This window comes from Acipenser ruthenus, chromosome 55, assembly GCF_902713425.1.
Source record: "Acipenser ruthenus chromosome 55, fAciRut3.2 maternal haplotype, whole genome shotgun sequence".
Taxonomy (NCBI): Eukaryota; Metazoa; Chordata; class Actinopteri; order Acipenseriformes; family Acipenseridae; genus Acipenser; species Acipenser ruthenus.
Window position 1 is genome coordinate 6899180 of NC_081243.1, and position 27417 is coordinate 6926596.

Genomic DNA, 27417 nt, shown 5'->3' on the forward strand with positions numbered 1-27417 from the left:
TGTAAAACTACATAGTTAGAAAGCGTAATGCTTTTACTAGCTTTTGTTTTCATGTACAGTTTTCTGGTAGAGAGTAGCTTTGCTGACGCTTCTCCTCCCTTGCTGTTTAGCTCTTGAATATTTCCTGCTGGTGTTTTGTTGGTTTTCTCTGCTGCACGATTTTTTGTTTTATTTTGTTTCCTGTTTTTTTGTATCTTAACAATACGTTTATTTTCTGTGTTGGGCTGTTTTTTGATGAGCAGGGTACGAGACTGTTATATTCGAGGCATTGCATTTGTTTTCAAACGCTGTTGCCTTATTGGTTGCATATACGCATTACTGTATGTAGTGTGGCTAACGTCATTTAGCAAATGTTGTGTTTTTCTTTTTCTTTTGTTCTTACCTGTGCCACAATCTTAGTGGTTAATTTCAACCCTCTCCTAGTGCGCTCTGGTCTATTAGTCTCCATGGTTACTGGCGCTCCTTAGGTGCTTATTGAGTGTTCCATTCGTGTGTATGCTTGTGCGTGGAACAGAAATTAAACTGTTTGCAACCAGCGAGCCTAGCAATCCTATTACTGCTGTCAAACTGCCTTCCTGCCATCTACTTTATACAGTATTATTTAAAGGGTCTTTGGTAGTAACCTGTTCTTATTCTGGAAATACCGGGTTGGCCTGGTGCTCAAAGTTTGATTGTTACAGTGTAACGTTACAAGCGATCCTTTTAGTGATAGTAGTGAATGCATATATGCTATTTTAAACTGTAAATGTTATTGTATTGTAGTCTGTGCTTGGCATATATAATGTGTGTGTGTGTGTGTGTGTGTGTGTGTGTATATATGTCCTACAATAGCATGTGTTCTTTTTAACTTTGTCAACATCGCTTGACCCACTTGTATTTCCATTTTTTTGTCACTGTAAATGATAAATTATTCTCTATTGATTTATCAAATTACAAACCAAGATGAATCCCCCTTCTCAAAACACTAACAAAGATGCATTCTCAAATTACCAGTAAAATACAAATATATGATTGGTTTAAAAGGGTAGCCAGTTAAAGTTCAAAATACTGCATTCTGATTGGCTACTTGAGATAATGGTGCCACTTATAATATTGACTGCTTTCACCACATAGGGAGCACAGAGTTGCTGCTGAACCTCTGTTAACTTTACCTGCAACACAAGTTCAGTTCTCATTTCCTTCAATACTAAAGACACCCTGCTAGTAAGATTTTGTGAATCCCTTAATTGTCTTTTGATTTGATCAATTTTACTCATTTTTCATTATTTTTTTGCTGCAGCTACTCAGCAGAACCCCCGTGTCTGATGCCAGGGATCGTGTGAAGATGGAGTCTGTCCCCATTAAAGAGGAGCTCCCTGAGCTTGAACTGGTCCCCATTAGACTGGTTTTCTCCAGATTGCCTTCCCTCCCCATGAAACAGGAGATGCTATGTGACAGCATCAAGTCAGAGGTGTCTGGTATTAAAGCTGAGAGCAATGAACTGGAGATCCCCCAGACAGCAGGACCAGGTCCCATTAAAGAAGAGGTGCTGGAAATGGTATGTATGAAATATATTGTATTGTGTAGATGCCACTTAACCTGGTAATGATGTCAAACCCACAAACTTTGCTTCTTTCCTTTGTGCTGGTAACATGCAAAGATGTGTTTCTTAAGTGCTGTCCTCATCAAAAAATTAAGACTGTCCTCTGTGAAAAATCAGTTTTCATGCCAGCTCCAGCCTGGAAAGGACCTGGTGTTGGAGGATCCCATTTCTTTACTTCAACGCCTCATTTATAGGTGATGGATATTATTTCACACATAAGCACTTCATTTCTCTAGCAGGTTTGTCATTGCTCTCCATAATGGCAATCTTTTTAAATGATGCTAAAATCAAATCTCTTCTACAGTACATTTTTTTTAAGTTTGCATTCTGTCTGTCTTGCTGCTTGTCTGTGTTCTCTCTGTGTCTTTCTGTCTGTTTATCTAATGAGGTAAAACACAAAAAATCAAAACTCGAATCGGCTCTCTGTATTGGCCAAGACAATCTTATCAGGGCACCACTAATTTATTTTCTTTTTTTGAAGTGTAAAAACTTATCTGGATATTAACACTGGAGGTGAAAATTGCATGAATGTTACTCAGCAACAACATGCAGGGACTGAGAACTTCATCTTTTTAAAAACCCAGATAGCCGCTCTTTTTAAACAGCTTTCATAGCATTTTGAATCATTTTTTCATTTTCTTCTTACAGCAGCCACTAAGCAGAACCATGTGTGATGCCATGGACAGTGTGAAGACTGAATCTGACCCGATTAAAGAGGAGCTCCCTGAACTTGAAGTGGTCCCCATTACACTGTTATCTGCACTGGCTTCCCTCCCCATTAAACAGGAGCTCTGTGAGATCATGCCATGCAGTGGCATCAAGCCAGAGGGGTGTGCTGGGATTAAAGCTGAACCCAGTGAATTGGAGATCTGCCAGACAGAAGAACTCGTTTCCTTGAAAGCAGCCCCCCCTGCGCTGGGTCCTGTACGCCTGCGGGCGTGTAGTGTGGTGCTGAAGAGAATCTGCCTGAGAGTGCAGGGCGCTGGAGCAGAAGCCAGCTCTCCCAACAGCATGCGAGGATGTGGAAAGGAAGACGGGGGGAGCTCCCATTCAGAGTGCAGTCCAGCAGGTGAGTAACTCTGAGTAGCTGTGACGACGTCACTCTACTGTGTCATATTATCCACAGCAGGACTGAGAGGCAGGGAGCAGATGGGTTACGCTACAAGCTACTTAATATCACTCCTGTTAATGTCGCACTCCCATTATCATTCAGTTACATTGCCCCCAGTATGATTACTGTAATTTTCTTAGATGCCCTTACATTATTTTTACATACAATTACCCTTTTTGTAATGGTGGGTTTTTACTTGAGCAATCTAGGTAAAGTACCTTGTTCAAGGGTACAATAGCAGTGTCCCCCATCTCGGATTGAACCCACAACCCTCCAGTGAACAGTCCAGAGCCCTGCTGCCCTATAGTGTGATGTAAGTCAATGGAAACTGAGTCCTGTTTAATCACTTCTTGGTCCGGTCACTGCAGGTAGAAACCTTTTCTATTGACTAACCATTTATAATCGAATTAAACAAAAAACACTCAGTTCAACTATTTGCCTTATCAAAGCTGTTGAATGATTTGAAAGAGATGGATATTTCAAGTTCTGTATGAAAATGAATAGAACTTGAAATCTAATCAACTACTTATGAGCTGAAAAATAGTTTAAAAATGTGATTAACCAAATTGTTAGTTCATTTGAGTGTTCATTTAAGTAACTGAGAGCTCAGTTGGAACAAAACCCAGCAGACACAAGGGGACCCAGGACCAGGCTGTGAACCACTGCTTTAGAAGTGAAGAAAGGTCACTGTTCTTTGTGACTAAAAGCATTGACATGTGAATTGTAAAAGATAATCAGAACAATTAGAACATAAGAACATAAGAAAGTTTAATTAGAATATGAACACCTGTGACGTGAGACCATGGCCATGTTTACATGCAGAAAGTGAAAAACGGGGTCGCTTTTAACTTGTTCTCTTTTGCTAATGACTTCCCTACAGTGCCGTTTGCATGAGAGTTAATTTTATCGAGAGAAATTGTCCTTCCAAATGCAAACGACCCCAAGCCGAAATACCACAGAATGAGCTGAAGCATAGTACTGAGTGACAAGTGAACTCGTTATAAATTTGATATATGTGTGGCACAGTGATGAGACCATTGAAAGGAGATAAAATACTGTCGCTGGGTTTGTTTCCTTGATTTTTAACTGAAGAGATTCATGTTTTATTTTTTGTTGGTTTAGCAATAACAGACTTATGAATGTGAACAGACCTTGAATGTGTGTGTAGGTTGCCACAGAATCATCTTTGGATTGGAAATTATCGTTCTTTAATGTTGTTCCTAATGAACAGACACAATTTCACTGGAATACTTGAATGAAGAGCTTAAACAAAGTCACATTGTCAACAGTCATTAATGCAGTTGTTTTGGTTTTAATAAGTGACTCTTCAAAGCTTCTGAAGGATATCTCCTGGATTGGGCTGTTTCAGAGAGCTTTTCAATCCTCAGCAACCCACTGCCCTGCCCAGTGCTGGTGGTTTTCTATGTTGTCTGAAGTGAACCCACCTCCTGCACCAGTTGAGCAATGGAAAGTACGTCCCTTTTTCCCCTCTGTAGGCCTGTGAGTTTTAGGTTTGCTATTTTTTGCGAGCCACCTTGGTATTTTGAACATCCTCTATTATTAAAGCAAACCTTTCCGAGTATGATCACATTTTAAATGCATTCTGCACTTGCACATAGACTTCTCATTAATACACAGGGGATTTGCATTGTCTGTTTGCTTATGTGGCGTCTAATGCGTTTGTGACATTTACGTGAGCAGCGCAGCGCCATGTGGGATATCGAGCTTTTATCGAGAACTGGGTCACTGCTAATAAAAAGGGGATCGCTAGTCTTGTACATCTGAGTTTTAGAATCGCACTGAAGGGCCGTTCCGCAGTAAATCAGACATGAATAATAATAATAATAAAATTCTAACGAATTAGAATTTTGTATTTTGATTATAAAAAAGAATGTATTCTTATTTGAGTTTATTTAGATATGTGTAATTATTATTATTATTATTTATTATTATTACTGTTTCTAGATTGGTATGTGCTCCTTTTCTATGCACTGCGCCCTCAAGTGGTAGTTTTGTTTATAGCTAATGACGCTATTTTAGAATTCGTTTTTGAAAGTAAACGATAAAGAACACAGATGACGCAGTGAGTTTTTGTAAGCGGAGGAGCGAATACAGTTTTTGACCGTTGATACCGTTTGATACGTATATAGATTAATAACAAGACTGTATACATAGAAATCATAAGTGACACTATCCTTCGGTCCTTTTACATTCTTAAAGGATGTAAAGACAATGATAAGAAAATAGTTACACTGAAGAATATTCGTTTGTGCTTGGATGGAGTTACTGGCACGAGACATATTGCTGTATTTGAAGGGTTCTCCACTTGTCTGACTATTATTGGATGTAAGTAAAGACAAGCTTATTGTTTTCTGAAGATTGGGAAGTCTGAACGCTGGAATTATTCTTTAAGTTAAGAGTTGGAAGTGATGTGGAGCACAGTGACTGGATGACGAGTCGTAATGTTTAGGATACCTAGCCTACAAAAACTAACAAGTGGTAAAATTTACTAAAATTCCAAGTATTTACTATCCCAAGGGTTCAATATTAATCGGAAGTCAAGCTAAAGATTCAAAACAGTGAAAAAAAATTGAATTCTGTCAACATTGATATCCATTGCCTAAATATCCTAAGAGACATCGACCCAGACCAAATCAAAACCTGCGTAAGCTGCTCATCTCACTTTATAGAAACAGTGTTTAACAGCATTTATAGCAGTGTGTTTTTTAAAGTGTGATTAGCAGATTGTGCAGGTTTTGGTTTGGTCTGGGCCATGTTCTGCTTTATTTTTACAGTTGAAAGTATGCCTGTTAAAATGTAAGTATCCTTGTTTTGAAGATCAGTTAGTTGGTTCTCAACCTGTTTAACATGGTGGGCCTCATATGCAGCTCTCTGTGTTGTGTGGGCTGTACTTATTACTCTGTACCCACACAATAGTACTTATTACCTGTGTCTCAAAACAAAATATTATCTATTATCTCAGCAGTGCCATACAAATCAATATAATACCTCTCATTGCTACACTGGCAAATGTCGACCAAGGGCATTTAAAATGAGCTGTTAAAATTGAACTTCTGCTTACTCTCCTAATATCTGTGAAGGTATTCATAAAAAGAAGCCAAGTTAGAAACAACAGTTAATCCTGGCCCCATCACCATTCCAGTTGTGCCTATTTGCTTGATGCTTGACAAGATTGGGCGGGTTTATAACATTCTGCCACCCAGCTGCTTTAGCCTGCCACCCTGGAGACTGAAAATTCCTGGGGGGGACCCTGTATCATTCATGTGTAATTGTTTGGTGGCTGTTAAGTGAGAGATTGCATTTTAGTGTCTATTTAGCTTATGATTTTGCCTACATGTGTTTTATTTATTTATGTATTTATTGCTTTTGTTTTATTCTTTGTATATTGTGGTTACAGAAGTTTGTGTTTGTTGTAAACTAGAAACCTATTTAAACATACTGAAAGACAAGTTCAACACTATATAACTTTCAACCATTTCTTATGACAAAACGGGTACAATCTGGAACAAAAGAGATGATAATGTGTACATTTCCTGATTTATTTTACTCATAGCTTTCCTATTGGCTGAAGTATAATGCTGGCTCCAGAAATCCGCCTGCTGTAATTGCAACCTCCCTGGTGGAGACTACGCTACAGTTCGGTGTTTGCTAATAACCCAATGTAGAAAAAGGTTATGAAACAACAAAATGAGGAAGATACAATTGCAGCATTCCCTACTTGAAACAGTCTGACTTTCTCTCCTGTTTGTATTTTCCAGGTTCCAGAACAGCAGCTAAAGCAAGTGCAAGCAGTGACTGTGGGAATGGTGTCACCAAGTCAGGGGGTTTTAGAATACTCCGGCGAACGCGCAGAGGAAAGAAACCGTATCTCTGCTCTGACTGTGGAAAGAGTTTCAGTCGGTCAGAAAACCTTGCAACACACAAGCGAATTCACACAGGAGAAAAAACATTTCGCTGCTCTGACTGTGGGAAGAGGTTTAGTCATTCAGCAACCCTTGTAATACACCAGCGAATTCATACAGGAGAGAAACCGTATCAGTGCTCTGACTGTGGGAAGGGGTTCAGTCACTTAGGAGATCTTGTAAAACACCGGCGTGTACACACAGGAGAGAAACCGTATCGCTGCTCTGACTGTGGGAAGAGGTTTAGTCATTCAGCAACCCTTGTAATACACCAGCGAATTCATACAGGAGAAAAACCGTATCACTGTTCTGAATGTGGGAAAGGGTTCAGTCACTTGGGAGATCTTGTAAAACACCGGCGTGTACACACAGGAGAGAAACCGTATCAGTGTTCTGACTGTGGGATGAGGTTTAATCAGTCAGGACACCTTAAAACACACCAGCGAACACACACAGGAGAGAAACCGTATCGCTCTGACTGTGGGCAGAGTTTCAGTCAGTCAGGAAACCTTGCATCTCACCAGCGAATTCAAACAGGAGAGAAACCATATCACTGTTCTGACTGTGGGAAGAGGTTTAGTCATTCAGCAGCCCTTGTAATACACCATCGAATTCACACTGGAGAGAAACCATATCAGTGTTCTGACTGTGGGATGAGGTTTAATCAGTCAGGACACCTTAAAACACACCAGCGAACACACACAGGAGAGAAACCGTATCGCTGTGACTGTGGGAAGACGTTCAGTTCATCAACAAACCTTGTATCACACCAGCGAATTCACACAGGAGACAAACCATATCACTGCTCGGACTGTAAGAAGAGTTTCATTCAGTCAGGAGATCTTGTAAAACACCAGCGTGTTCACACAGGAGAGAAACCATATCACTGTTCTGATTGTGGGAAGGGTTTCAGTTCGTCAGGATACCTTGTTGTACACAAACGACTTCACACAGGAGAGAAACCATATTGCTGTTCTGATTGTGGGATGAGGTTTAATCAATCAGGACACCTTAAAACACACCAGCGAACTCACACAGGAGTGAAACCGTATCACTGTTCTGATTGCGGGAAGAGTTACAGTGATTCAAGAGACTTTGTAAAACACCAGCGAATTCACACATGATAAAAAATGCTTTGCTGCTCTGACTGTGGGAAGAGTTTCTATAAGTCATAACACCTTGTAAGACACGAGTGAATTCATGCAAGAGAGAAACCAAAAAAAAAACACCTTTAGATTTCAGTGATGTTCCGTAAGAAATAACTTTGGTCTGTTTTGGTCAGAAGAGCCAGCTTCTGTTTCATTGTCGCAGAGCTGCCTGAGCTGTGGAGACAGACCCTGCCAAAAATCTTTAACCCTTTGAGTAGTACGAATGTACCAGTACGTCATTGAATTAATGGTCCCCAGGAAGTATGAATGTACTGGTACGTTATGCAAATTTTGAGCTTTGAATTTGAACTTTGAACTTGAATTACTGAGTCTACAAAACTGCTGATAATCTGATGTTTTAACACTGGGTGTCTGTAACACCTTGTAGTGGTCTCTTGCGCCATCTGCCAGATACTGACGGAATTACACACACTAAACCCAGTCAAAAAATGTCCACAATGTCTGGAAAACGGTGGGAAATGCTCTGTGGGAAAGAAGTACAAGAAATTACACTGAATTCAGATTTAAATTCTTCTACTGAATCAGGTGTTAGTGAAAATATCAGTGAAGAATATTTACCTTCGAGTGGCCCAAGCTCGTCACAATGTGACAAGGATCACTAAGCTTTTTAGTAAGTTAGTTTTGTTCATTTTTTCTAATTAATTTTCAAAAGAGAAAATAGGAATGACTAGTGTCAGAATAGCAGTTATTTAGAGAATATACAATGCAGTCTGGAAACCATTGTTAGCAATAAATGTTAACAATAAATATTATACATAAACAACAAGAAACATCCATAAACTCATCAATACTAGAAATAGAAAATGAGGTGCCTATTCCATTAGGACTGCATTTTAAAGTAACCCTGGAGTATTATTACTGGACAGTTGGCATTTCGGAAAGGTTTTTTTTTTTGTAATGGGGTAGAATTATTTAGTTAAAAATAGTGTAATTGATTTATTTATACCAAGAAAATAAATATTCGGGCATAAATTAATTATATATATTTTTTTTATCATCAACAGTGTTGCCAGTTCTTTCTGTATACAGGCATTGCATTTGAATCACAGACCTATACAGTCCTGCTGTCTATACAGGGAGTTTTGGGGTTTAACACCATAATGCAGAGATAAGCTTTCAGGGGGGAGAAATTAGGTTAAACTGGGTAAAGAAAATGGTAACCTAATGGTCTACGTGAGGTGAAACTTATAAATGGGAATTTGAATTCTCACTTTTTTCATACAATATTTCTAAATTTCTGTGATTTGGGATTTGGAATTGTCACTGAAACACATCTTTACTACATACAGTATTTCTATATTAACACACACACTTCTTGCTTGTACCTCATGTGGTTTGGAAATCCCAAACTTAAATAATAATTAAACCTGCTGCAATGCACTGAAATAACCACTGGATGGAGCTCTGGAGTTAATTGGAAATTTTGGTAATCATAAAATTGCCCATCATCTATTTGGACACTACTATTAGTTGAGAATGTTGATAAAATCAAATTCTTATATTTTGGGGGAAAAAAAATAGGCCATTACCCAAAGTTCTTTGCCTGCTGTAGGACGACCCAGAGGCATTGTGGGATAGTATTGTGTTTCCCTTTTAAAAAGCATGGACAGGTAACAACTGTACGAGCGATGGAGGCTGATGTGGAAAGGAGTTTTGTGGCTATTTCTTTTACCTCGTTTCCATGAATTTTATTTCCAGTCTATGTGCTACTCAAACGACAGAGCAATGAAAGAATGCCAAGCTATCCCCACGAAAGGTATAAATCCGCCGTGTGCAGATAATGGTAAACATGGTAACCAACAAGAACCGTCAAGATGGGGTTTTCTTTTCACTCAGGATTTGGATTATTTTAGCCATGGCTTTCTAAATTTATTTTGCACAAAACTTCCAGAATAAATAAAATTAAAGAATGTAAAGTGGACTGGGCCCTGCTTTTTTATTTTTCTATTTCCTGTAATCAGTTAAGCGTTACGGCTGCAATGTGAAGCTAATAAACACTTGAACTTGAACAATCCACCTGAGAAAAGAAGCATGGTGTTGCATTGCATTCATAATGTGCTGCAAACTTCTAATCAATTCAATACATCTTGCAGGCACAGTCTTAAGCGACATGCTAAAAGAATCATTGTGTTCCTTAAAGCTCTCACCAAAAATCAGCTGGACTTTCTATGTTCGTGACTTTGCATTATTTTTATTTATTTCTTAGTTCTAAAGTCCCGGCGTCCAGATCTAAGTTGCACTCTGCCCAGGATGGTGTTCCCTGATGAACTCTTCCCAGCCCCCTCTCCCAAGCAGTACGATCCTTTGCTCAGAGGATGCAGCTCCTGAAAAACAGGTTTTTCAGCCTCTTGTCCAGCGGCTATAGTTCCCTGCCCTGTTAGAGAACAAAACAATGAAGACATTTTGAATTGATCTTGTCCGTTTTGACTTTATTACTGTATGTAGGACTGTAAATGAAAGGTTAGAGAGCTCCCTTGATATAATTAATTGTATATGATCTGAGGAAAGCGCAGCTGTGTAATCTAGAATATCTATTCCTCTCTGTTGGCTTTATCACTTGAAGGGCTGGTTGTGTTACTGTATGCAGGACTCGGTCTGTTCTGTAAATTAAAGGTGCAGTACTGTCTCATTTATACACCACCTTGCTGCTATATCTAGAGCCTAAAATCTGATCAAAGTGCATCTGATATGAACAATATGGAATGTATTGATCGCCTCAGTTTCAGCTATTAATGTATGCAGGACACTGTCCTGTAAGTGAAATCAATATAAAAAAAACAAGTTAGAGAAACATAAGCTGTTTAAAGGGGTGATATCAAACACAAAAGCACAAGGTAGGAGAAGCAATTAGGGCAATCTTGTCAAGCATCAAGCAAATAAGCAAAAATTGTGTGAATGTTGTGCCCCAGCACCTGTCCAACCTGTTATGTTTTTCTAACTTGTTTTTTTTTTACATTTTTTTTTACAATTCTTTTCAATAGATATTGCTTCTTTTTTACTCTATCAAATAATGAATAATGTGAGGGAGAGAGATTAGAGGTTGTGCATGGTAATACATAGACAATCAGGCAAGAGAGTAATAAGTAGTCATATATAAGAGTATGAATTTAAAGCATAATCATGGTATAAAGGACTTCAGAATGAAAAGGTAGAGGACTAGTAAAGGGTAGCACATACTAACACATTATAATGGGATCAGACATTTTATTATTTGTTTCTAAGTAGACACTGATTTAGAGCAGCTTACAATTACCCATTTATATAGCTGGGTTTTTACTGGAACAATCTTGTAAAGTACTTTGCTCAAGAGTACAGCTGTAGTGTCCTTCACCTGGGATTGAACCGACAACTCTCCGGTCAAGAGTCCAGAACCCTAACCACTACTCCACACAGTGTGTGTGTGTCTCAGTGTGCGTGTCTGCGTGCATGTGTGCGTGTGTGTACGTTCGTGTGTGGAACAGTGTGCTTTGCTATTTATTATTAATTTATTTGTACATTTATTTACTTAACCATTTATTAATTTATGTATTTAAAACTACTTCAGCAAGAAAAGTTTAAATAGTCCCTCCAAGATTCCAAGGTCACGTAAAAATCACGGAATTAGCCTCCGCCCACAGAATTTTCAATTTTATCCAATTGCTTAGAATCAATTCAGAATACGGTGAGATTATATATATATATATATATATATATATATATATATATATATATATATATATATATATATATATAATCACAACTTGCGCATTTGTCTTGTGTGGTCTAAGAAGGTAGCGCTTACTTTCATTGTAATAGAAACGAAAGAGATGCTGCTTTGTGATTGGATCAGAGTCTGGGTGCTCGTGTTCTCAGCCAATCAGTGTCTGTCTGTCATACTGTTTTCAAGCAGACAGATTGTGTTTAATTGTATTATGCAGCAAAAACATCCCATAATAAACAAAAACCCTTCCTGGCAAAGAGGAAAAAAGATTCAGTAAATAGTATGAGTATGAGTAAATAGAAGGAAAACAGCGCTTTTGAAGGCGTGACTGGGTTCAACATTATGAGCCCGAGCGGTTGTCTCAGTCGAGTTGAGTGTCTCTTGGCTGCGGTGAGTCTTCAGAGGTAATCAGAGACGCTGCCTTCATGCCGGAGACAGAGATGCCTCTGCGCAGAGAAAGAGCGGAGCTCAGACAACACAGGGCAGGGGATATATAATACAAGCAGCAACTATATCAGGGGAGGCGGGAAGAAACACTTATTCAACCACTCAACATATTTAACTGCAATAAACGAAGCAGATTATAAACGCAATGTGTGGATCTGTGCACCTGCTACAGGGCAACACCTACTGTAGGTCTGTGATATTGCTACGTATATACAATGTGACGTGTCACCATTTACAAAAATAATCAGTGTTTCTCAATTTAAACTAATTTGATTGTTAAACATGAACAGATTCAATGATCTCTCACTGAAAGAGTGGGGGGCTCTTGAACGAGCCTTTTGGGTTGTACAGATCTTAAAAGCGGCGTCAGAATGATTTATTTCTTGGCGTGCTTGTCGGTTTTCTTGGGCAGCAGCACGGCCTGGACGATGGGCAGCACTCCGCCCTGAGCGATGGTGACGCCTCCTATCAGCTTGTTGAGCTCCTCGTCGTTGCGGACAGTGAGCTGCATGTACTCGTCAGCCTTGAGCTTGAGAAGCTGGCTACCGCCCCTTCTCTGAGTTTATTTCAGTGTTCGCTCTACTGAGTATTATATATATATATTTTTTTTTTGCAGCCTCGGTCTCGCCTCCGCTAGACCCGGAGTTCAGTTTGCTACTAGAAGCCACTCCAATAATACCACCCGCGGATTGTAACATCACACCGCGTGGTTGCTGTATACTGTAGCTACGCTACAAATATCTGCACTTCAATGCAGCTGCAGTTCCTCTAAAATAAAAAAAGGATTCTCTTTTCCCATACAACATACTAGGAAGACTACCGCCAACTACACTTTTCACTTGCCCCTTTTAACAACAGGTAAGTATAGCACAACACCATTGTCATTAGACTAGACACTGTACTAGCACTTAGCGCCTCCGCTCTGCGGGTCAGCTGACGTTTTGGCATCTAGTGCATAGCGTCTTCACGCTCAGTACACGCGCTCTGGCGCACAGCGCTTCGGTGTTTTCGGAGTCAGCGCTTTGGCGCTTTGGTGTAACACTTCGGCGCCTTGTGCTTAGTGCCTCGGACTTGGGGCTCGGTGCACGCACCTCCACGCGTCGGCGCTCAACGCTCGTTGCACGCACCTCCACGCTCGGTGCTTTGACGCCTCGACGCTCAGCGCACGCACCTCGGCGCTCCACGCTCGGTGCATCGACGCCTAGACGCTCAAAGCTTTGACGCTCGGCCATTCGACTCCTTGACGCTCGGCGCATGCACCTCGATGCTCGGCGCATTGATCGGTGCACACACCTTGACGCTCATTGACACGCATAGCTTCGATGCTTCGGCACTCGACGCAACCCATCGACACGCGACGCTTCGGCGATCAGGGTGTCTAAAGATGTCCGGCTTCCACCGTTGCGTCACCTGCCAGGCAAAATTGCCGGCAAGCGACCCGCATGAGGACTGTGTGGCGTGCCTGGGACCAGAGCACGCCGCGTCTGCCTTGGCAGACAGATCGTTTTGTGCATTGTGTGCTAATTTTCAGCCGCGCACTCTTCGCCAGAGGGCGAGGAAAGTGGTTGGGAGCCACTCCCCCTCCTCTGGGTCGTCTTACACCCTGTCTGTCCCACCATCGTCTACAGCGACTCCGCCTGTCAAGCTGCGGCTACCCAGGAGCCCCTCTCAGCTTACAGCTGGTCAGAGATCCCCAGACCATAGACGTGCTCGGAAACGCTCTCGCAACCCGTCTATCCGACCCAGAGGCCCCTCCCCTCGCAGGGAATGCCCTCGCCAGTTACGGTCTCGCTCCATGTCACCCCGCCCTCGTAGAGACAGGCATTATGGGGACAAGTCAGGCGTGGCAGAGCTCACGTCAAAGATGTCCCAGTTTATGGACGTGATGATGGGTCAGCAATCGTTGCTCATGTCATTGACTAATATGGTACCACGAGCCACTGACGCACAGGTCGGGCCAACTGCCAATCAACCGGCTCTGCCCACCCCGGTCGCCCAACAACCCCAAGGGGTTTGGGACGTAGATGCCATCTCAAGGGATGCTTCAGAAGGGGAGCCTCTCCTTGAGGAGGACAGTGTGGAAGCTGAACTAACCTCTCAGCACTCAGAGCAAGACACTGAGTTGGAGGTGCTGGACACCAATGATCCCTTGTGGTAACTGGTGGAGTGAGCAAATCGCCACATAGGGCCCCAGCTTCTTCACCGGCAACTTCGTGGAAGGCTTCCGCGTTTGCCATGCAGGGAGCGAGTGAGGCTGGACTGACGTCCTTCGCACCAGTTGATGCCGCCTTTGCAGCCCTGGTTAGACGATGCTCTCGGGCCTAACTAAAGACCCTGCATGTCCTAACAGACAGTGCAGGACCACGGAGGTTCATTTAAAGAAGGGCTATTCAGCGGCTAGAGAGGCAGTTAGATGGCCTCCAGGGCTCCTATATGCGTTTCCACCGATTCCGATGCTCCCCGCCTTCTTAGAGAAAGTCAGGGTAGAGCAAGCGACAGTGATCCTGGTCGCTCCTCGGTGGCCTCGGAGCATATGGTTTCTGAGCCTGGTGCAGTTGCTGTATGGTCAACCGCGGGAGCTTCCCCTCCGAGTGGACCTATTGTCCCAGGCCCAAGGACGGCTTTGGCATCCGAACCCCAAGCTCATGCAGCTATGGGCTTGGCCCCTGAACTGGAGTGTCTGTCAGCCTTAGGGCTCTCGACGGCGGTGATTTCGACCATTCAGAGTGCTAGAGCACCCTCTACTAGGTCGCAGTACACGTACAAGTGGCAGTTGTTCCAAGATTGGTGTCTGGCGGGGGGTCATGACCCAATATCTTGCCCTATGGCAGTGATTTTACAGTTTCAACAGAAACTGTTAGATGAAGGGAAATCTCCCTCTACACTTAAAGTGTATTTAGCCTCCATATCAGCTTGCCATGTACGCATTGACGGTTTATCACCAGGTTGCCATTTTCTGGCATCGCAGTTCCTGAACAGCGTAAGATGTTTGCAACCTCCAAGAACGACCAGTTTACCGTCATGGAGCCTTGACGAGGTGCTAGAAGCCCTTACCAAGGCACCATTTGAGTCTCTCCACACCCTGGATATGAAGCTCATGTCTATAAAAACTGCGTTTTTGCTGTCAGTGGTATCAACCAAACGTGTCAGTGAGTTACATGCACTGTCAGTGCATTCATCATGTACTCGTTTCGCAGGAGACGGTTCTAAGGTCTTCATGCGCCCGAATCCAGCCTTTTTACCCAAGGTCATATCCCCGTTTCATATGAACCAACCAGTTGAGTTGATGGCCTTCCATCCTCCTCCTTTTTCTTCCCCTGTGCGGGCATTGAGGTGTTACATTGACCGTACAACGACTGTGAGGCAAACAGAACAATTGCTCATATGCCATGGTTCTAGGACTTTGGGTCAGCCGTTGTCTAAACAACGCCTTTCCCATTGGAAAGTGGATGCTATTAAATGAGCCTATGAATCTGCAGGCCTTCCGCCACCAGGGCAGTTGAAGGCGCACTCCACTAAGGGTATGGCGACATCCTGGGCCCTCTTTAGAGGGGTGCCGGTGTCTGACATTTGCGCAGTAGCCAGTTGGGCTACACTGCAAAAGGTTTTACCGGTTGAAAGTACTGGATTCCTCTGCTCCACGATTTGGAGCATCTCTACTACACTCTATGGCACTTCAGGATGCCAACATGGTGTTGACTTTTCCACCTTAGGACAGGTTTCATTGCGAGCATAGACGCTGAGGCGCAGCTCCGCATATGCGTAGATGTATTGCCTACGCAGTTGCGTTATAACGTAAGTCTGTCCTACTGCAGACTTACTAACAGACAGAGAGGGGCACATGGATATGCCGTCATTAGGGAACCCACTACTGCCACCTAGTCAGAGGGTGTGAATGACAGGAAAATCACACTTGCTATCTACAAATGACTTCCATTATCACGATGTTACCTTGGATAGAGTCGACTTTAAGGGCTCTCTTAATGGAGTCTCATTACATACACACACGTCATTGCTAGTAAATAAACAATAAATCATATGTAACGGGACTATTGTCCCTAGCCTAGTAATATATTGAACACATTACATTAATATTTCATTTGAAATAAAAAAGTGTATATATCCATATTTATAAAAAAATAAAATAAAAAATGGACAGTCGTTGAACCTGTTAAAATAAAGTACCTGATAGCACTCCGTGCAGCTGGTTACTAATCGGGAGCTTTGTGTACTTTGTCAAAAGGAGACTGGGGAAGCTTTGCACTGTCCAGCTAAATCAACTAGGGCACCCACTGGCAGTGGCAACAACTCTTTAGCTGGTCACCTCCATCAGTTTCAGGAACTTGGGCACATGCCAATAAACAATGACACTGAAAGACTCAATGATGTGGGTGGCATGAAGGCCACAATGATGGGCAGCTGCCATAGAACATGCCATTTGACCAAACAAAGCTTGAATAATTACAGAGGAGCTCCACAGAAGAAGGAATGCTGGTACATCTTCAGCTGTGCAACGTTCAACCCATGGCAACATTGAACCCAGAGAGCTCCATCCCCTCTTAAAGTATTGATTTTAAACTTCACTACTACATAGTTATTATTGTTGTATTCTCATATGCATTTTTTAGCTGTGTGCTTGTAAACTAATATGAGTATGCATACATGCCAGCGTCTCCTTTTTTCTCTCTCTCATTTTCCTGGTAAATGACCTTCTGTACAGTCACTGTGGAAATCTTGCATTGGTTTATACAGTTGTTTCAACAATACAGAATGTGTTTTATTTTATTTTGTTAATTTTACCCCAGTGCCTATTGAAATATACATTTGTTATTAAGATACAAGTTGGTGACTGACATGGACTCCTGCATAAAAGATTGTTTCCAGTCTTCCAGCGAGCTGATCTGGCACACATGTATAAGGCCTGTCTTGAACAGCTACTGTAGTTGCTGTTGTTCACATTACAACACTGAAAATCAGATTACTATTTGTGTTTCCTGATCTAAGTGCATCTTCACTTTTTTTTTTTTAAACTTGCCCCTAAACTGAATGAAATTAAAGTGTGAATTAAATATTACACCTTTGCTTCAGTTAATGTCGGTGCTTAAATACCATGCACAGCAAACAATTGTATCATGTTTTAATAATTTTTTGCAGCCACTAATAAGTTAACGTTGATATTTATTTCTGTTCATTTATATTAAATTGTCTATAACATGCAATGACTCTCCCAATCAAATCAGCTTTGTTGCACAGCTGTTCATTTGGTCTGATCTGAGGCAGTGCGGAAAACAGATATTCATTTTAACAAAGGTGTAATAGTTCATTTATGCTTTCATTTCATTGAGCTTAGGGGCAAGTTCAGAACCCTGTTCTGTCTCAAAGTGTCCTGGGATTGTGGAGTCTGCTGGCAGCCCTAGTCTTATGATGTAAACAAAGACAATTGATACATTTTCAATTTATCAGCACAACTGCAGCACTCCTTGTGTTTGTGTAAAAAACTGTGGACTGGAATAAAGAGGAGCCTCCTTCCCACCTTCCAATATATCCAGCTGATCAGATCAGTCCTGAGAGAGGCAGGGGGGTATAAATATTTATATTTTAAAACTGTGTTTTGATTATTATATACACTAACAGGACGACCCTTATAATAGGCCTAATATTGTTTTTAAAGTGAAACATAAGTGTAGAAATTGGGATCAGAGCCTCTGGATTCAAAATCCGCTTTCTTGTACACTAAATGATTAAAAGATGTTTTCTTTCATTTTAGATATCTTGGAGGCCGTTCTCATAAAGCTGGAGAACATTCACTATATTGGACAGATTTGTGAAAGGGAGTTGCAAGTACTAAGAAGTGATTTTTGAATCTACAACATGAATGTAGAAGAATCTCAGTAATGTGCATTTCTTAAAGACAATATATTGTATGGCTATTTTTGCCTGAAAACTGTAATAACTTTTTATTCTAATAAATGTATAATATACAGAATACATTGTTGGAAAATAAATATGCCACACACCTGCTCTCTGATTTCAAAACCTGAAGTTGCTTTATTGTAATATGCAAGAACAAAGCCAAACAGCATGCTGGAGAGAGTCTCCTCCAGATTCTTTGATCGCAGCAGAGGTTACAAAGCTTGTATATCTGTCCTGATACAAAAATAACATTTCGCTCATAGAAATTTGCCATTTCCCCTCCTTGTTCTTCTCTTATCAGTTTTGTGGTCACCTGACTTTTACTCAGCCTGGCTTACAGGAATTTCACTCCTCCGTCTCTCTTTCTTGTTAGCCTTGAACATCTATTTCTTTCCTCGTTCCACTTGGAGTTATCAGCATACCCTGCTTCCAGGCAGCATTGATTCAGAAAGCAGACAAAGTGCACGAGATGCAGAAGCGGCTTAGCTTTTTTACAAACAGTGATTCCTTTTCTTATTAAACAATAAAAGGGTGCTCTACTCTGTTACTCACTATCTATCTGTGCTTGTTCATGTTATGTCTAGTGCATTATAAAAATGCATACATGAATAATATATTGTTAGTACATATTGTAAAAATATAAAAGGATTGCATATTGTTAAATACTTTAATAGTTATGTAAAGCAATACTACAAATTCCTGCCTTACAAGTCAATGCAGGATTAATGCTTTTTTTTCAATGCCCATAAAGGTGTGATAGATCCAAGGCAAAAATGTCAGTGCAGTTATACTGGAGTAACTTCATGCACATATATTGTAGTCTTTACAGCAAATAGGCAAGAAACTACACAACTGATTACAGTAGAAAGTTTTATCTTAAAAAAACTTTCAATTTAGGCTTTTGATTTTGACATCTTGGAGGCCGTTCTTATAAAGCTGGATAACATTCACTTTATTAGACAGATCTGTTGAGAAAGGGAGGTGCAAGTACTAGCTTGGACAGATACAATATTATCTGCATACTGAGTTAAATGCAAAGAGCTTGATCTGTGGGAGGTTTGACTGAAAAGGTTTTCCTCTTTCCCGAGCATACAGCTCCAACTCAAACATTTGTTGAGAGAGGGCGGTGCAGGGACTAAGAAGTGATTTTTGTATTGCTGACACGCCAAGCACACTTTGCTGTGCTGGACGTTATCCTCCCTGCAGGCCCATAGAGCACATTTTTGGCGGTCATCTTAGCGGTGTCAGCAAACCTGTTCAAAACAGATGCTTGAATATTATTTTTTCTTGCCAGACCAGATTTCTTTATTGTCTCTGTAAATGACCACGTTGCCATCATCTTGCATAGTCAGGCAACAGGCTTGGCAGTTAGGCATGTGAGTGTTGGATTTCCACAGGGCAGTCCCTTTGGTGTTGTACATCACCAGATTGCAGTCTCCTTGCATGATAACCTTGTCAGCATTCCTTTTTCCCCAAGTGTCGCTAGCCCATATTGGCACACCTTCGCGGTATTCATACACCACGAAATTCCCATCATTCTTTAAAGATATAATGGTATCATGATGATTAGTGCATGCAATTCAGGTATGTTCAATGACTGATTCCTATTCACAATGCTTCAACTAGTTCATGCTCTCATGTTATTTTACATTATTACAAATTTGTATTGTTTGATAAAATAGTATTGGCAAGTCATCAATGTGTCACACACTTACTTAGGTTATGAGAAAAGTTTGAACTTTTGTGTTATATGAATGACCCACCTGAAAAATAACTTTGTATTTGCCATTTGTTGAAAAGATGCATTGTCCCTTGGTGAGGAAGTCGTCCAATTCCAGTTTGTTGGTTCTGGTAAGAAACAAACAGAAGAAAATAGTTATTCTATTGTTCAGACTGATAAATATCTGAGCACAGCAGTGTAGAATAGTGGTCAGGGCTCTGGATTCCTGTGCCGTGGGTTCAATCCCAGGTGTGGGACACTGCTGCTATACCCTTGAGTAAGGTACTTTGCCTAGATTGCTCCAGTAAATATTTGTAACAATTGTAAGTTGCCCTAGATAAGGGTGTCTGCTAAGAAATTAATAATAATAACTTTCAATGTCCCATTAGTGGCACACACAACGGCTGCGATGCTGGCTCTGGGGATCAACCACAGTGCGGTCTCCCCATCGCATCAGCATGACAACAGTCTGGATTGAGCTAAGTAGGGTACATCTCTGGGGTCTTCAAGTGGGCACCTTCCATCCTCGGTGTTTCGTCGACTAGCCCACGACACCTCAAGAGGACTCAACAGTGATTCTGGCGTTCCAGCATCCCCCCCCTCCATCCCCCACTCAACTCATCCCAGCTTACTTACCTGTACATCAGCATTGCTTTCTTTCTATTGTGCTTGAGATCACCATCCATAATCTTTCTGTCTCAACCACAGCCAGTTTCTGCTCCTTTCTGCTGCTTCAGATAAGTACTTCACTGTGCAATGCAACTCTTGGCCACTGAACCCGACGTCCGAGAAACCAGGTTGTAGAGTGTGCCACAAATCCTCGACAACCAACCTCCACTGGGTAAACCCGAACTCTCCATCCTCGCTGTTCCACTTCAGCAGCTAGTTGAGCATACCGAAGTTTCTTCCTCTCATACGCCTCATCCACAGCATCCTCCCATGGCACTGTTAACTCTACCAGATGAACAAGGCGTGCTGATCCAGACCACAAGACAATGTCTGGTCGAAGGTTAGTGGTGGCAATCTCAGGCAGAAAAAATAAGCCGTTGACCAACATCTGCCAGCATCTTCCAGTCTCTAGCAGCTTCCAGTTGTCCTGGACGAGGTTTAGTTTTAACACCTTTTCTTGGTGGTTGCTCTCCTGGATGGAGGAATATTGTCTTTTGTGTGTAATGCTTTGATGGAACTGGTGGCAACTTATTGGTCTGGTTACGCTTGTCTTCCAATGCTAAGGCCAATGCTATTCATAACAGATTATTATTAACTGAATACAAAATATTGCAGTGTTCCCCGTGGTGAGTGAATTTGTATTTCAATGATTTAATCATTAAGTCGGCTTGGAGAAAGGTGTCCCTGGACAGAAATAATAATTACCATTATGTGTATGTTTAGTAATTGATCACTACCTCTACTACCGTGTCCTGGCAGGAAACAGTTCTGTGCAATACCACTTCTTATACTGAGAATTTAATTACAGCTGTCCAGAAATACACAAATAAAGAAGAAAAACAGGTATTGTATCATTAGCGAGTTAGAAAATCACTTACAAGAGGTCATCCTGTGGAAATCTAAAAAAGGAGTGTGGCGGAGTCTCCCGCCCCTTTGTTTATTATTATTTTGTATTATGATTTATAAGTATAAATGTGACGGCGAAAAGCCGTGTTTTGTATATTGTTTTATTTTTAAAAACCTCGTGAGGATGTGTGACTGATCAGCTACTGATTATTAAACTAGCTGTCAGTCACGCATCCTTATTAATCTCGTGCTATTAATTAATAGCTAGTTAACCCCTCGGCCAGAATATAAAAGCCTGCAGCTGTCTCAAGGTTGAGAGTGTCAGAGGAGAGACGTAACTCTGAGAAAACAATTGCTATACGCGTTGGCTAAAAACCAGCACCATTCTTGTTTTATTTCTGTTTATTATTTGTTTATTTGTGTGTATTTTTGTTCAAATCTTTTGTTTGTTAAATAAACATACTGAGCGCCACGGCTGGGTTTTCACCCACCATTCATTGTTTGGAGTCTGTGTTTCTGGTCTGACATCAGCCCTGTAGCCATCCTGTTCACAAGGAGATATCGCCTTTTTATACACTGTGTTTCCACATATACAGAGAGATGACTATACAGAGATCTCATCCACCCCTTGACAAGCAAGCCATGTCTCCAAAGGCAGTGTGCTCTTGATTATGCATGAGCAGCAGGCAATTTCAGGATGGACTTGGGCGATACAACGTAGTTGCATTAATCATATTAACAGTGATAGGTGTCTCTTAATGTTAGAATAGTGTGTTTGCGATCTCGTTCTTAGAGTATCTCACAGCAAAACCCAAAAATAAAATCCAATAGACATATTCACCCGTCCTTGCCAACCTCCCTCCCCACCACCCACCTGACCTCCCTCCCCACTGCACACTGCAATCCCTGTGAACCAAAATACCACAAGGGGGCTCACTAGAACCTAAAACCACATATACAAAAAAAACACATTAGCTGAACAACTGCAACACGCATAAGACTGTCCACAACTCGACAGTTATATATGCATATATTGGGGGGAGGGGGGGATGTCAAATAATAATAAAAAAACGAGATGTCTATATCCCTTATTCTAAGCTATATACTGACAGTACCGTACACCACATTAAAAAGACACACATTAATCCATCTTCTCCTTCGAAGGGAATCACAGGGCCCTGCGCGCAGAGAAATCTGTAGGCACCGCAGAATCCTGGAAATGCTGGCCGAGGAAGGAAATAACTTCATCCTAAGTGTTAGGACAAGCACGCCCGCCATGGTTAACCTTCGGAACAGCAGGGTAAACTAAAAAATACAACGACTCCATGGCAACAAAGCTTCGCCCTTACCTCTCCAAACACCCTCCTCTTCGCAGCAGTAACAGCAGAATAACTCACATAGAAAGACAGTTTACAACCTTGGATGAGAACCGGATCTGATTTTCGAGCAGCCTGAAGAATGCGCTGTCGGGCAGTGTAACGGAGGCACTGAAATGTCAAGGTGTGGGCCCGACTGGAATCCCTAGGACCACCAGAGTAAATGCGATGTACTCTGTTTAACTTCAGAAAGGGGTGATCACCATAGACTTCATTGCTGGAAACCAACGTGGAATTTCTTGTTGAAGAAAGCGAACGGGCACGGGGTCATCACCCTCGGCTCCCTCCAGTAGGCCCTCCAGCCTTTACGTTGCAGCAATGATTTCTGTCCTCAAGATCTGCCATCTTGTCTTGCATTTGTCAATACGAGAGTTGCATTGATTCATTTTACCTTTTTGCTGTTCTGGTGATGTCCTGCTTGGCAGTTCTTTACAGAGGAAGCAATATCAGTAACCACTGAGGACAACAGTGGTATCGGCAACACTTTGAAGAACAGGCAGCAAGGCTGCGTCAATTGCTTCCTGGACTGATCCCTAAAGGCAAGTGTAACCTCGGCAAAGCGAGTCTCCCAATCATCGGGGCCCGCTGACTTCTTTAAGCGCTTTCCCTCCTCTGCTGACTGAGGAGAAGCAACGGATGCCTTGCGCGAAGCAGCCATGGTAATCCTACACTGTGCACTTAAAATAAAACAGGAAAAAAAGACACGGGGTAATGCAAATGGATGAATTCAATTCAAAACAGCAAAGTGGTTTTAGGAGCTCCCTAGCAAGCAGCCACCTCCATGATATGTGATCTCCTTGTAATTAAATGTTACATTTAATATAATGAAAACTAATTGTCAAAATTGAAACATTTTGTTGTTATGTAAATAGGTTTGTACTGAAATTATTATGGCCAACATTTGAATTCATATGGAGTGTATCCTGAAGATTTCTTTTTTATTGCAAACAGAATTATCTGCAGATATTAAAATTACATAAATGCATACAGACCAACCAACATTTGCTCCAAATTTTTCAGAAAAATACAAAATATTAAAACTAAAATTTAATTGAAAAAAATATAACTTTGTTGATTAATCCATCTTCTGTAACATTTTAATTAATTTGTAAAAATGTATACAAATTCAGTCCCGCAGTAAAGACCATTAGAAATTCAGTGTGTTATTTCACAGCCAAACTGTTTTGTATTGTGCTAATTTATTCATGTATTGATTATTATGAGACAGGAGATTGCAGGGGTACCCTCTAGATACAGGGGAAGATACAGGGGAAGATACAGGGGAAGATACAGGGTATCACGTAAAACAAAAAAAGACTTACCTGCGGGCTGCTTTTGCTCTGTAGGAGAATAAGAGATAAATAAATGAATCAATACATGAATGAATAAATACCAGACGTGTTTAAAAAGGAGCTGCTAAAGGCTGAGCGCTGATATTTCCCTTGACAGGTGCACATGTTCCGAGTGAAACACGGAAGGCATGAAAGTAGTGAAGAAAAACAAATGTACTGTATTAAAAGCAACATCTAACTCCTCAGTTTAGAATTGTTATATATTCTATGGTAAATATGGATTCAGTACAGTATAACAAAAGGCAGCCGCTCCTTTCAGTGTGTATGTTGTGATAAATGTAAAACTATACACAACAACGTTTAATCATGTTCTTCATTTTTATCAATTAAGTAGACTCTTGTATCTGTTTTTCTTTAATTTTTGCCTTCCATTTGCCTACTATTGTAATATCCTTGTAAACTGTGCTAATAACACAGTATACAGTAGCAGAGTACATCATTGTAAATCATAGTAAAGCAGGGTGAACAACAGTTCAAATGATAGGCTAGCACATTAAAGGTAAGACATGGTAAATGGTGGTAAGAGAAGCACATCCAGTTGAAAATGATTATTCACCATAACCCACAGTCTGTGAGGTATTTAATTCATATTTCATCATTCAGTACTGTACTGGAATGAAATGTTAGCATAACTTAAAATGTTAATATAATAAATAATAGTCAAAACTAAGCCATTATGTTGCAATTTAAATAGGTTCACAATTAAATCATATTATGTAAGGCAACATTTCAATTTATACTGTGGGTATCCAGAAGCTTTTATTATTGCAAACAACATTACATGCAAATATACTAAAGGAACATAAACTTATACACACCAACCAACATTTGTTCCAATGTTTCACAAAAATACAAAATGTTAAAAGTTTAAAATTATTTTAATAAATAATCCTTGCTCTGTGACATTTAATCCATCCATTCATTATCAATATTAGCTTAATCCTTTAGGGTCGCGGTGAGCCAGAGTCGAACCCGGCAGACACAGGGTACAAGGCAGGACTACACCCTGGACAGAACGCCAGTCCATCGCAGGGCACCACACACACCCACTCATTCACACACTCACACAGAGGGCAATTTAGAGTGACCAATCAACCAGAACAGCAGGTCTTTGGTCTTTGGACTGGAGGAAACCAGAGTACCCGGAGAAAACCCATGAGAACACGGGGAGAACATGCAAACTCCACAGACAGACCCCTAGGCCAAATCGAGCCTAGGACCCTGGAACTGTGAGGCAGCAGCGCTAACCACCATGCCACCATACCTCCCCTGTGACATTCAAGCCTGGACCAAGTCAAAACTTCAACCACCCGCTAAACACAAATGACAAACTCAGTGTCAATGGTGGGTTCCTTCTGGGGTGGAATAACCTTCAGACAAACAAAAAATCCGCCATCAGTAGGCTACCAGGTTTGTAATTTGCGATTAGCGGGTGGGTCAAAGTTTTGATTTGGTTAGATTAGGTGTGTTTTTTCAATCTGTAAAAACAAATTTAGCACAGCAGCAAAAGCCGTTACAAATTGAGTGTGTTATTTTAATAGGGCTTTCACAATCAAACTGTTTTGTATTTTACTAATTTATTCATGTATTTATTATTATTAGACAGGAGATTGCAGGGGTACCCTGTAGATACTGGGGAAGACACAGGTAAGATAGCATATTACAACCCTGTAAAACTAAAGATAAACAATGTACTTACCTGCAAGATGCTTCTTGTCTGTGGGAGAATAAGGGATAAATAAATGAATCAATACATGAATGAATACCAGACGTGTTTAAATAGGACCATCTAAAGGCTGAACTGTCTCCAGAAAACAAAAGAAAAAAGACTTACCTTCGAGCCTCTTCTTCTCTGTGGGAGAATAAGGGATAAATAAATAAATTGATGAATACATGAATGAATAAATACCAGGACGTGTTTAAAAAGGAGCATCTAAAGGCTGAGTGCTGGTATTTCCCTTGACAGGTGCACATGTTCAAAGAGATAGTAGCAAGCAGTAAAGAAAAACAAAAGTACTGGCTTCAAAGCAATGTCTAGGTGGTAAATTGTGTTGAGAGAAGCACATACAATTGAAAATGCTTATTCACCATAACCCACAGATTGTGAGGTATTTAATTCATATTTCATCATTCAGTACTGTACTGGAATTTAATATTAACATTTAATATAATGAGAACTAACTGTCAAAACTAAAACATTGTGTTGCAATTTAAATAGGTTTGCAATGAAATCATATTATGTAAGACGGGTCAGCAACTGGCAGCCCCTCTGAGTTTCTTTACCAATGTATTACACTGGAATAAAACATTCATTAGATCCGTCGCCTCATTATAAAAGCATAGCTCTTTGTCAGCCTGCTTCTGTGTTGTTGCTCGTGAGAGAGCACGCAGCCAGCATCACGAGGAAGTGCGGAATCAATGCTTATGCTGTGCGTTGTTGACTGAAAAGACGATAGCAGCTGCAATGTCTTTATTGAAAGAATTACATTTTTATTTTTATTAAATACAGTAAAATTGTACTCCATGCCTTGCCCAGTGTGTTTCTTAAGTTTAGTGTTAGTGTTGGTCTTACCACCTGATAATTGAGTTCAGAATCGTTAAGTTTTGTTGAGTCGTTCTTGTTATGTTGAGGGTGTCGAGCCCTGATGTAAGATATTGTGGGTATTGCAAACAGTAAAGGTGGTATATACACCATGGTAAATAATAAATATGGTAGACCATGCCATGGTGTGATTGAGAATCTTCCTGCGCTCCATCACTAATGCCAAACCCTGACCATTTACCAATATAACCTGTGATTTAATATAACTTACCTGACGGCATAATATGGACATGGTTATGTGGTGTCACTGTTACGGTAAAATAAAGATAAGAGTTGTAAATGAACTTACTTGTCCTTGTATATTCTTTTCAGTTCCCCGATAATATGAGGGGCAACCCTGTAAAAGAAAGAAATGTCTACACTGTCATGTACAGTCCTGGCTCAGTTACAGTAGTTTAGTCCAAGGGTGGGGTTGGACGGGTGAATGATAGCAGTACACCAATACTGGATAGAGTCTATCCTGAATGTCTGCTGTATATGGCTACTTGTGTTTCATTGTTTGCATTTTGTTCCCTGTGTTTGTGCACCTGATGGCAGTACAATAAAACTCCACCATTGTACTCTATCTGGACTCCTGTGCATTTTATTTCACTAGCCACTGGGTCCCGCTACCTTACACGTGCTAAATGACGAGCACAGTAAACCTGGTAAAGCTTGGTATTTTTAGAATAGAAAAGATAAACGTGATAAATGATAGTAGCCATACCTCTGTCCACCTGTTTCCTTTTTAGGTCTGTCGCTGATTAATTCAGTACCAAAGGCTTTCCACAGATCATCTGCTTGCTTCCCCTCCATGTATTCATCCATTAGACTACTCAGCCTCTCGCACTTCACTTTGATTTACGATTCCTGCTCTTCATAGTTTTCTGATGAAGTTGTCAGACTTCTTTCTCTTCACCAGATTTTCTAAGCTCTTCACTGCCCACAACTGAGTTATATCAGTTATGTCAAAGCTTTTCCATTCTTTTAAAAATCATCAATCGTCTCATCATCCCACCACTTAGGAT

The 27417-nt window shown here is 40.9% G+C and overlaps 2 protein-coding genes across 4 annotated transcripts; one reads left to right on the forward strand and one right to left on the reverse strand.

Moving 5' to 3' along the window:
* On the forward strand, window positions 1-10162 carry LOC117417538 (zinc finger protein 883-like). 2 transcript variants are annotated; one of them, XR_009320276.1, is made up of 5 exons: window positions 1-243; window positions 1280-1537; window positions 2231-2651; window positions 6473-8039; window positions 9992-10162. XR_009320276.1 is itself a non-coding variant. In XM_059017236.1 (4 exons), exons 1-4 carry the CDS (start codon window positions 235-237, stop codon window positions 7738-7740), a joined length of 1956 nt encoding a protein of 651 aa, XP_058873219.1. In that variant the 5' UTR covers window positions 1-234; the 3' UTR covers window positions 7741-9701. The 2 variants fall into 2 exon arrangements, 1 of the variants encoding a protein (XP_058873219.1); XM_059017236.1 differs by lacking the exon at window positions 9992-10162 and having other exon boundaries at window positions 6473-9701.
* Window positions 9992-27233, reverse strand: LOC117417532 (B-type lectin plumieribetin-like). 2 transcript variants are annotated; one of them, XM_034029680.2, is made up of 7 exons: window positions 27117-27233; window positions 26700-26747; window positions 25643-25660; window positions 25508-25525; window positions 23779-23796; window positions 19609-19693; window positions 9992-10159 (listed from the first exon to the last, which is right to left on the reverse strand). In XM_034029680.2, exons 1-7 carry the CDS (start codon window positions 27215-27217, stop codon window positions 10145-10147), a joined length of 303 nt encoding a protein of 100 aa, XP_033885571.1. In that variant the 5' UTR covers window positions 27218-27233; the 3' UTR covers window positions 9992-10144. The 2 variants fall into 2 exon arrangements, with proteins under 2 accessions (XP_033885571.1, XP_033885570.1); XM_034029679.3 differs by lacking the exon at window positions 9992-10159 and adding an exon at window positions 17956-19383.
* Between the last annotated feature and the right edge of the window lie 184 nt (window positions 27234-27417).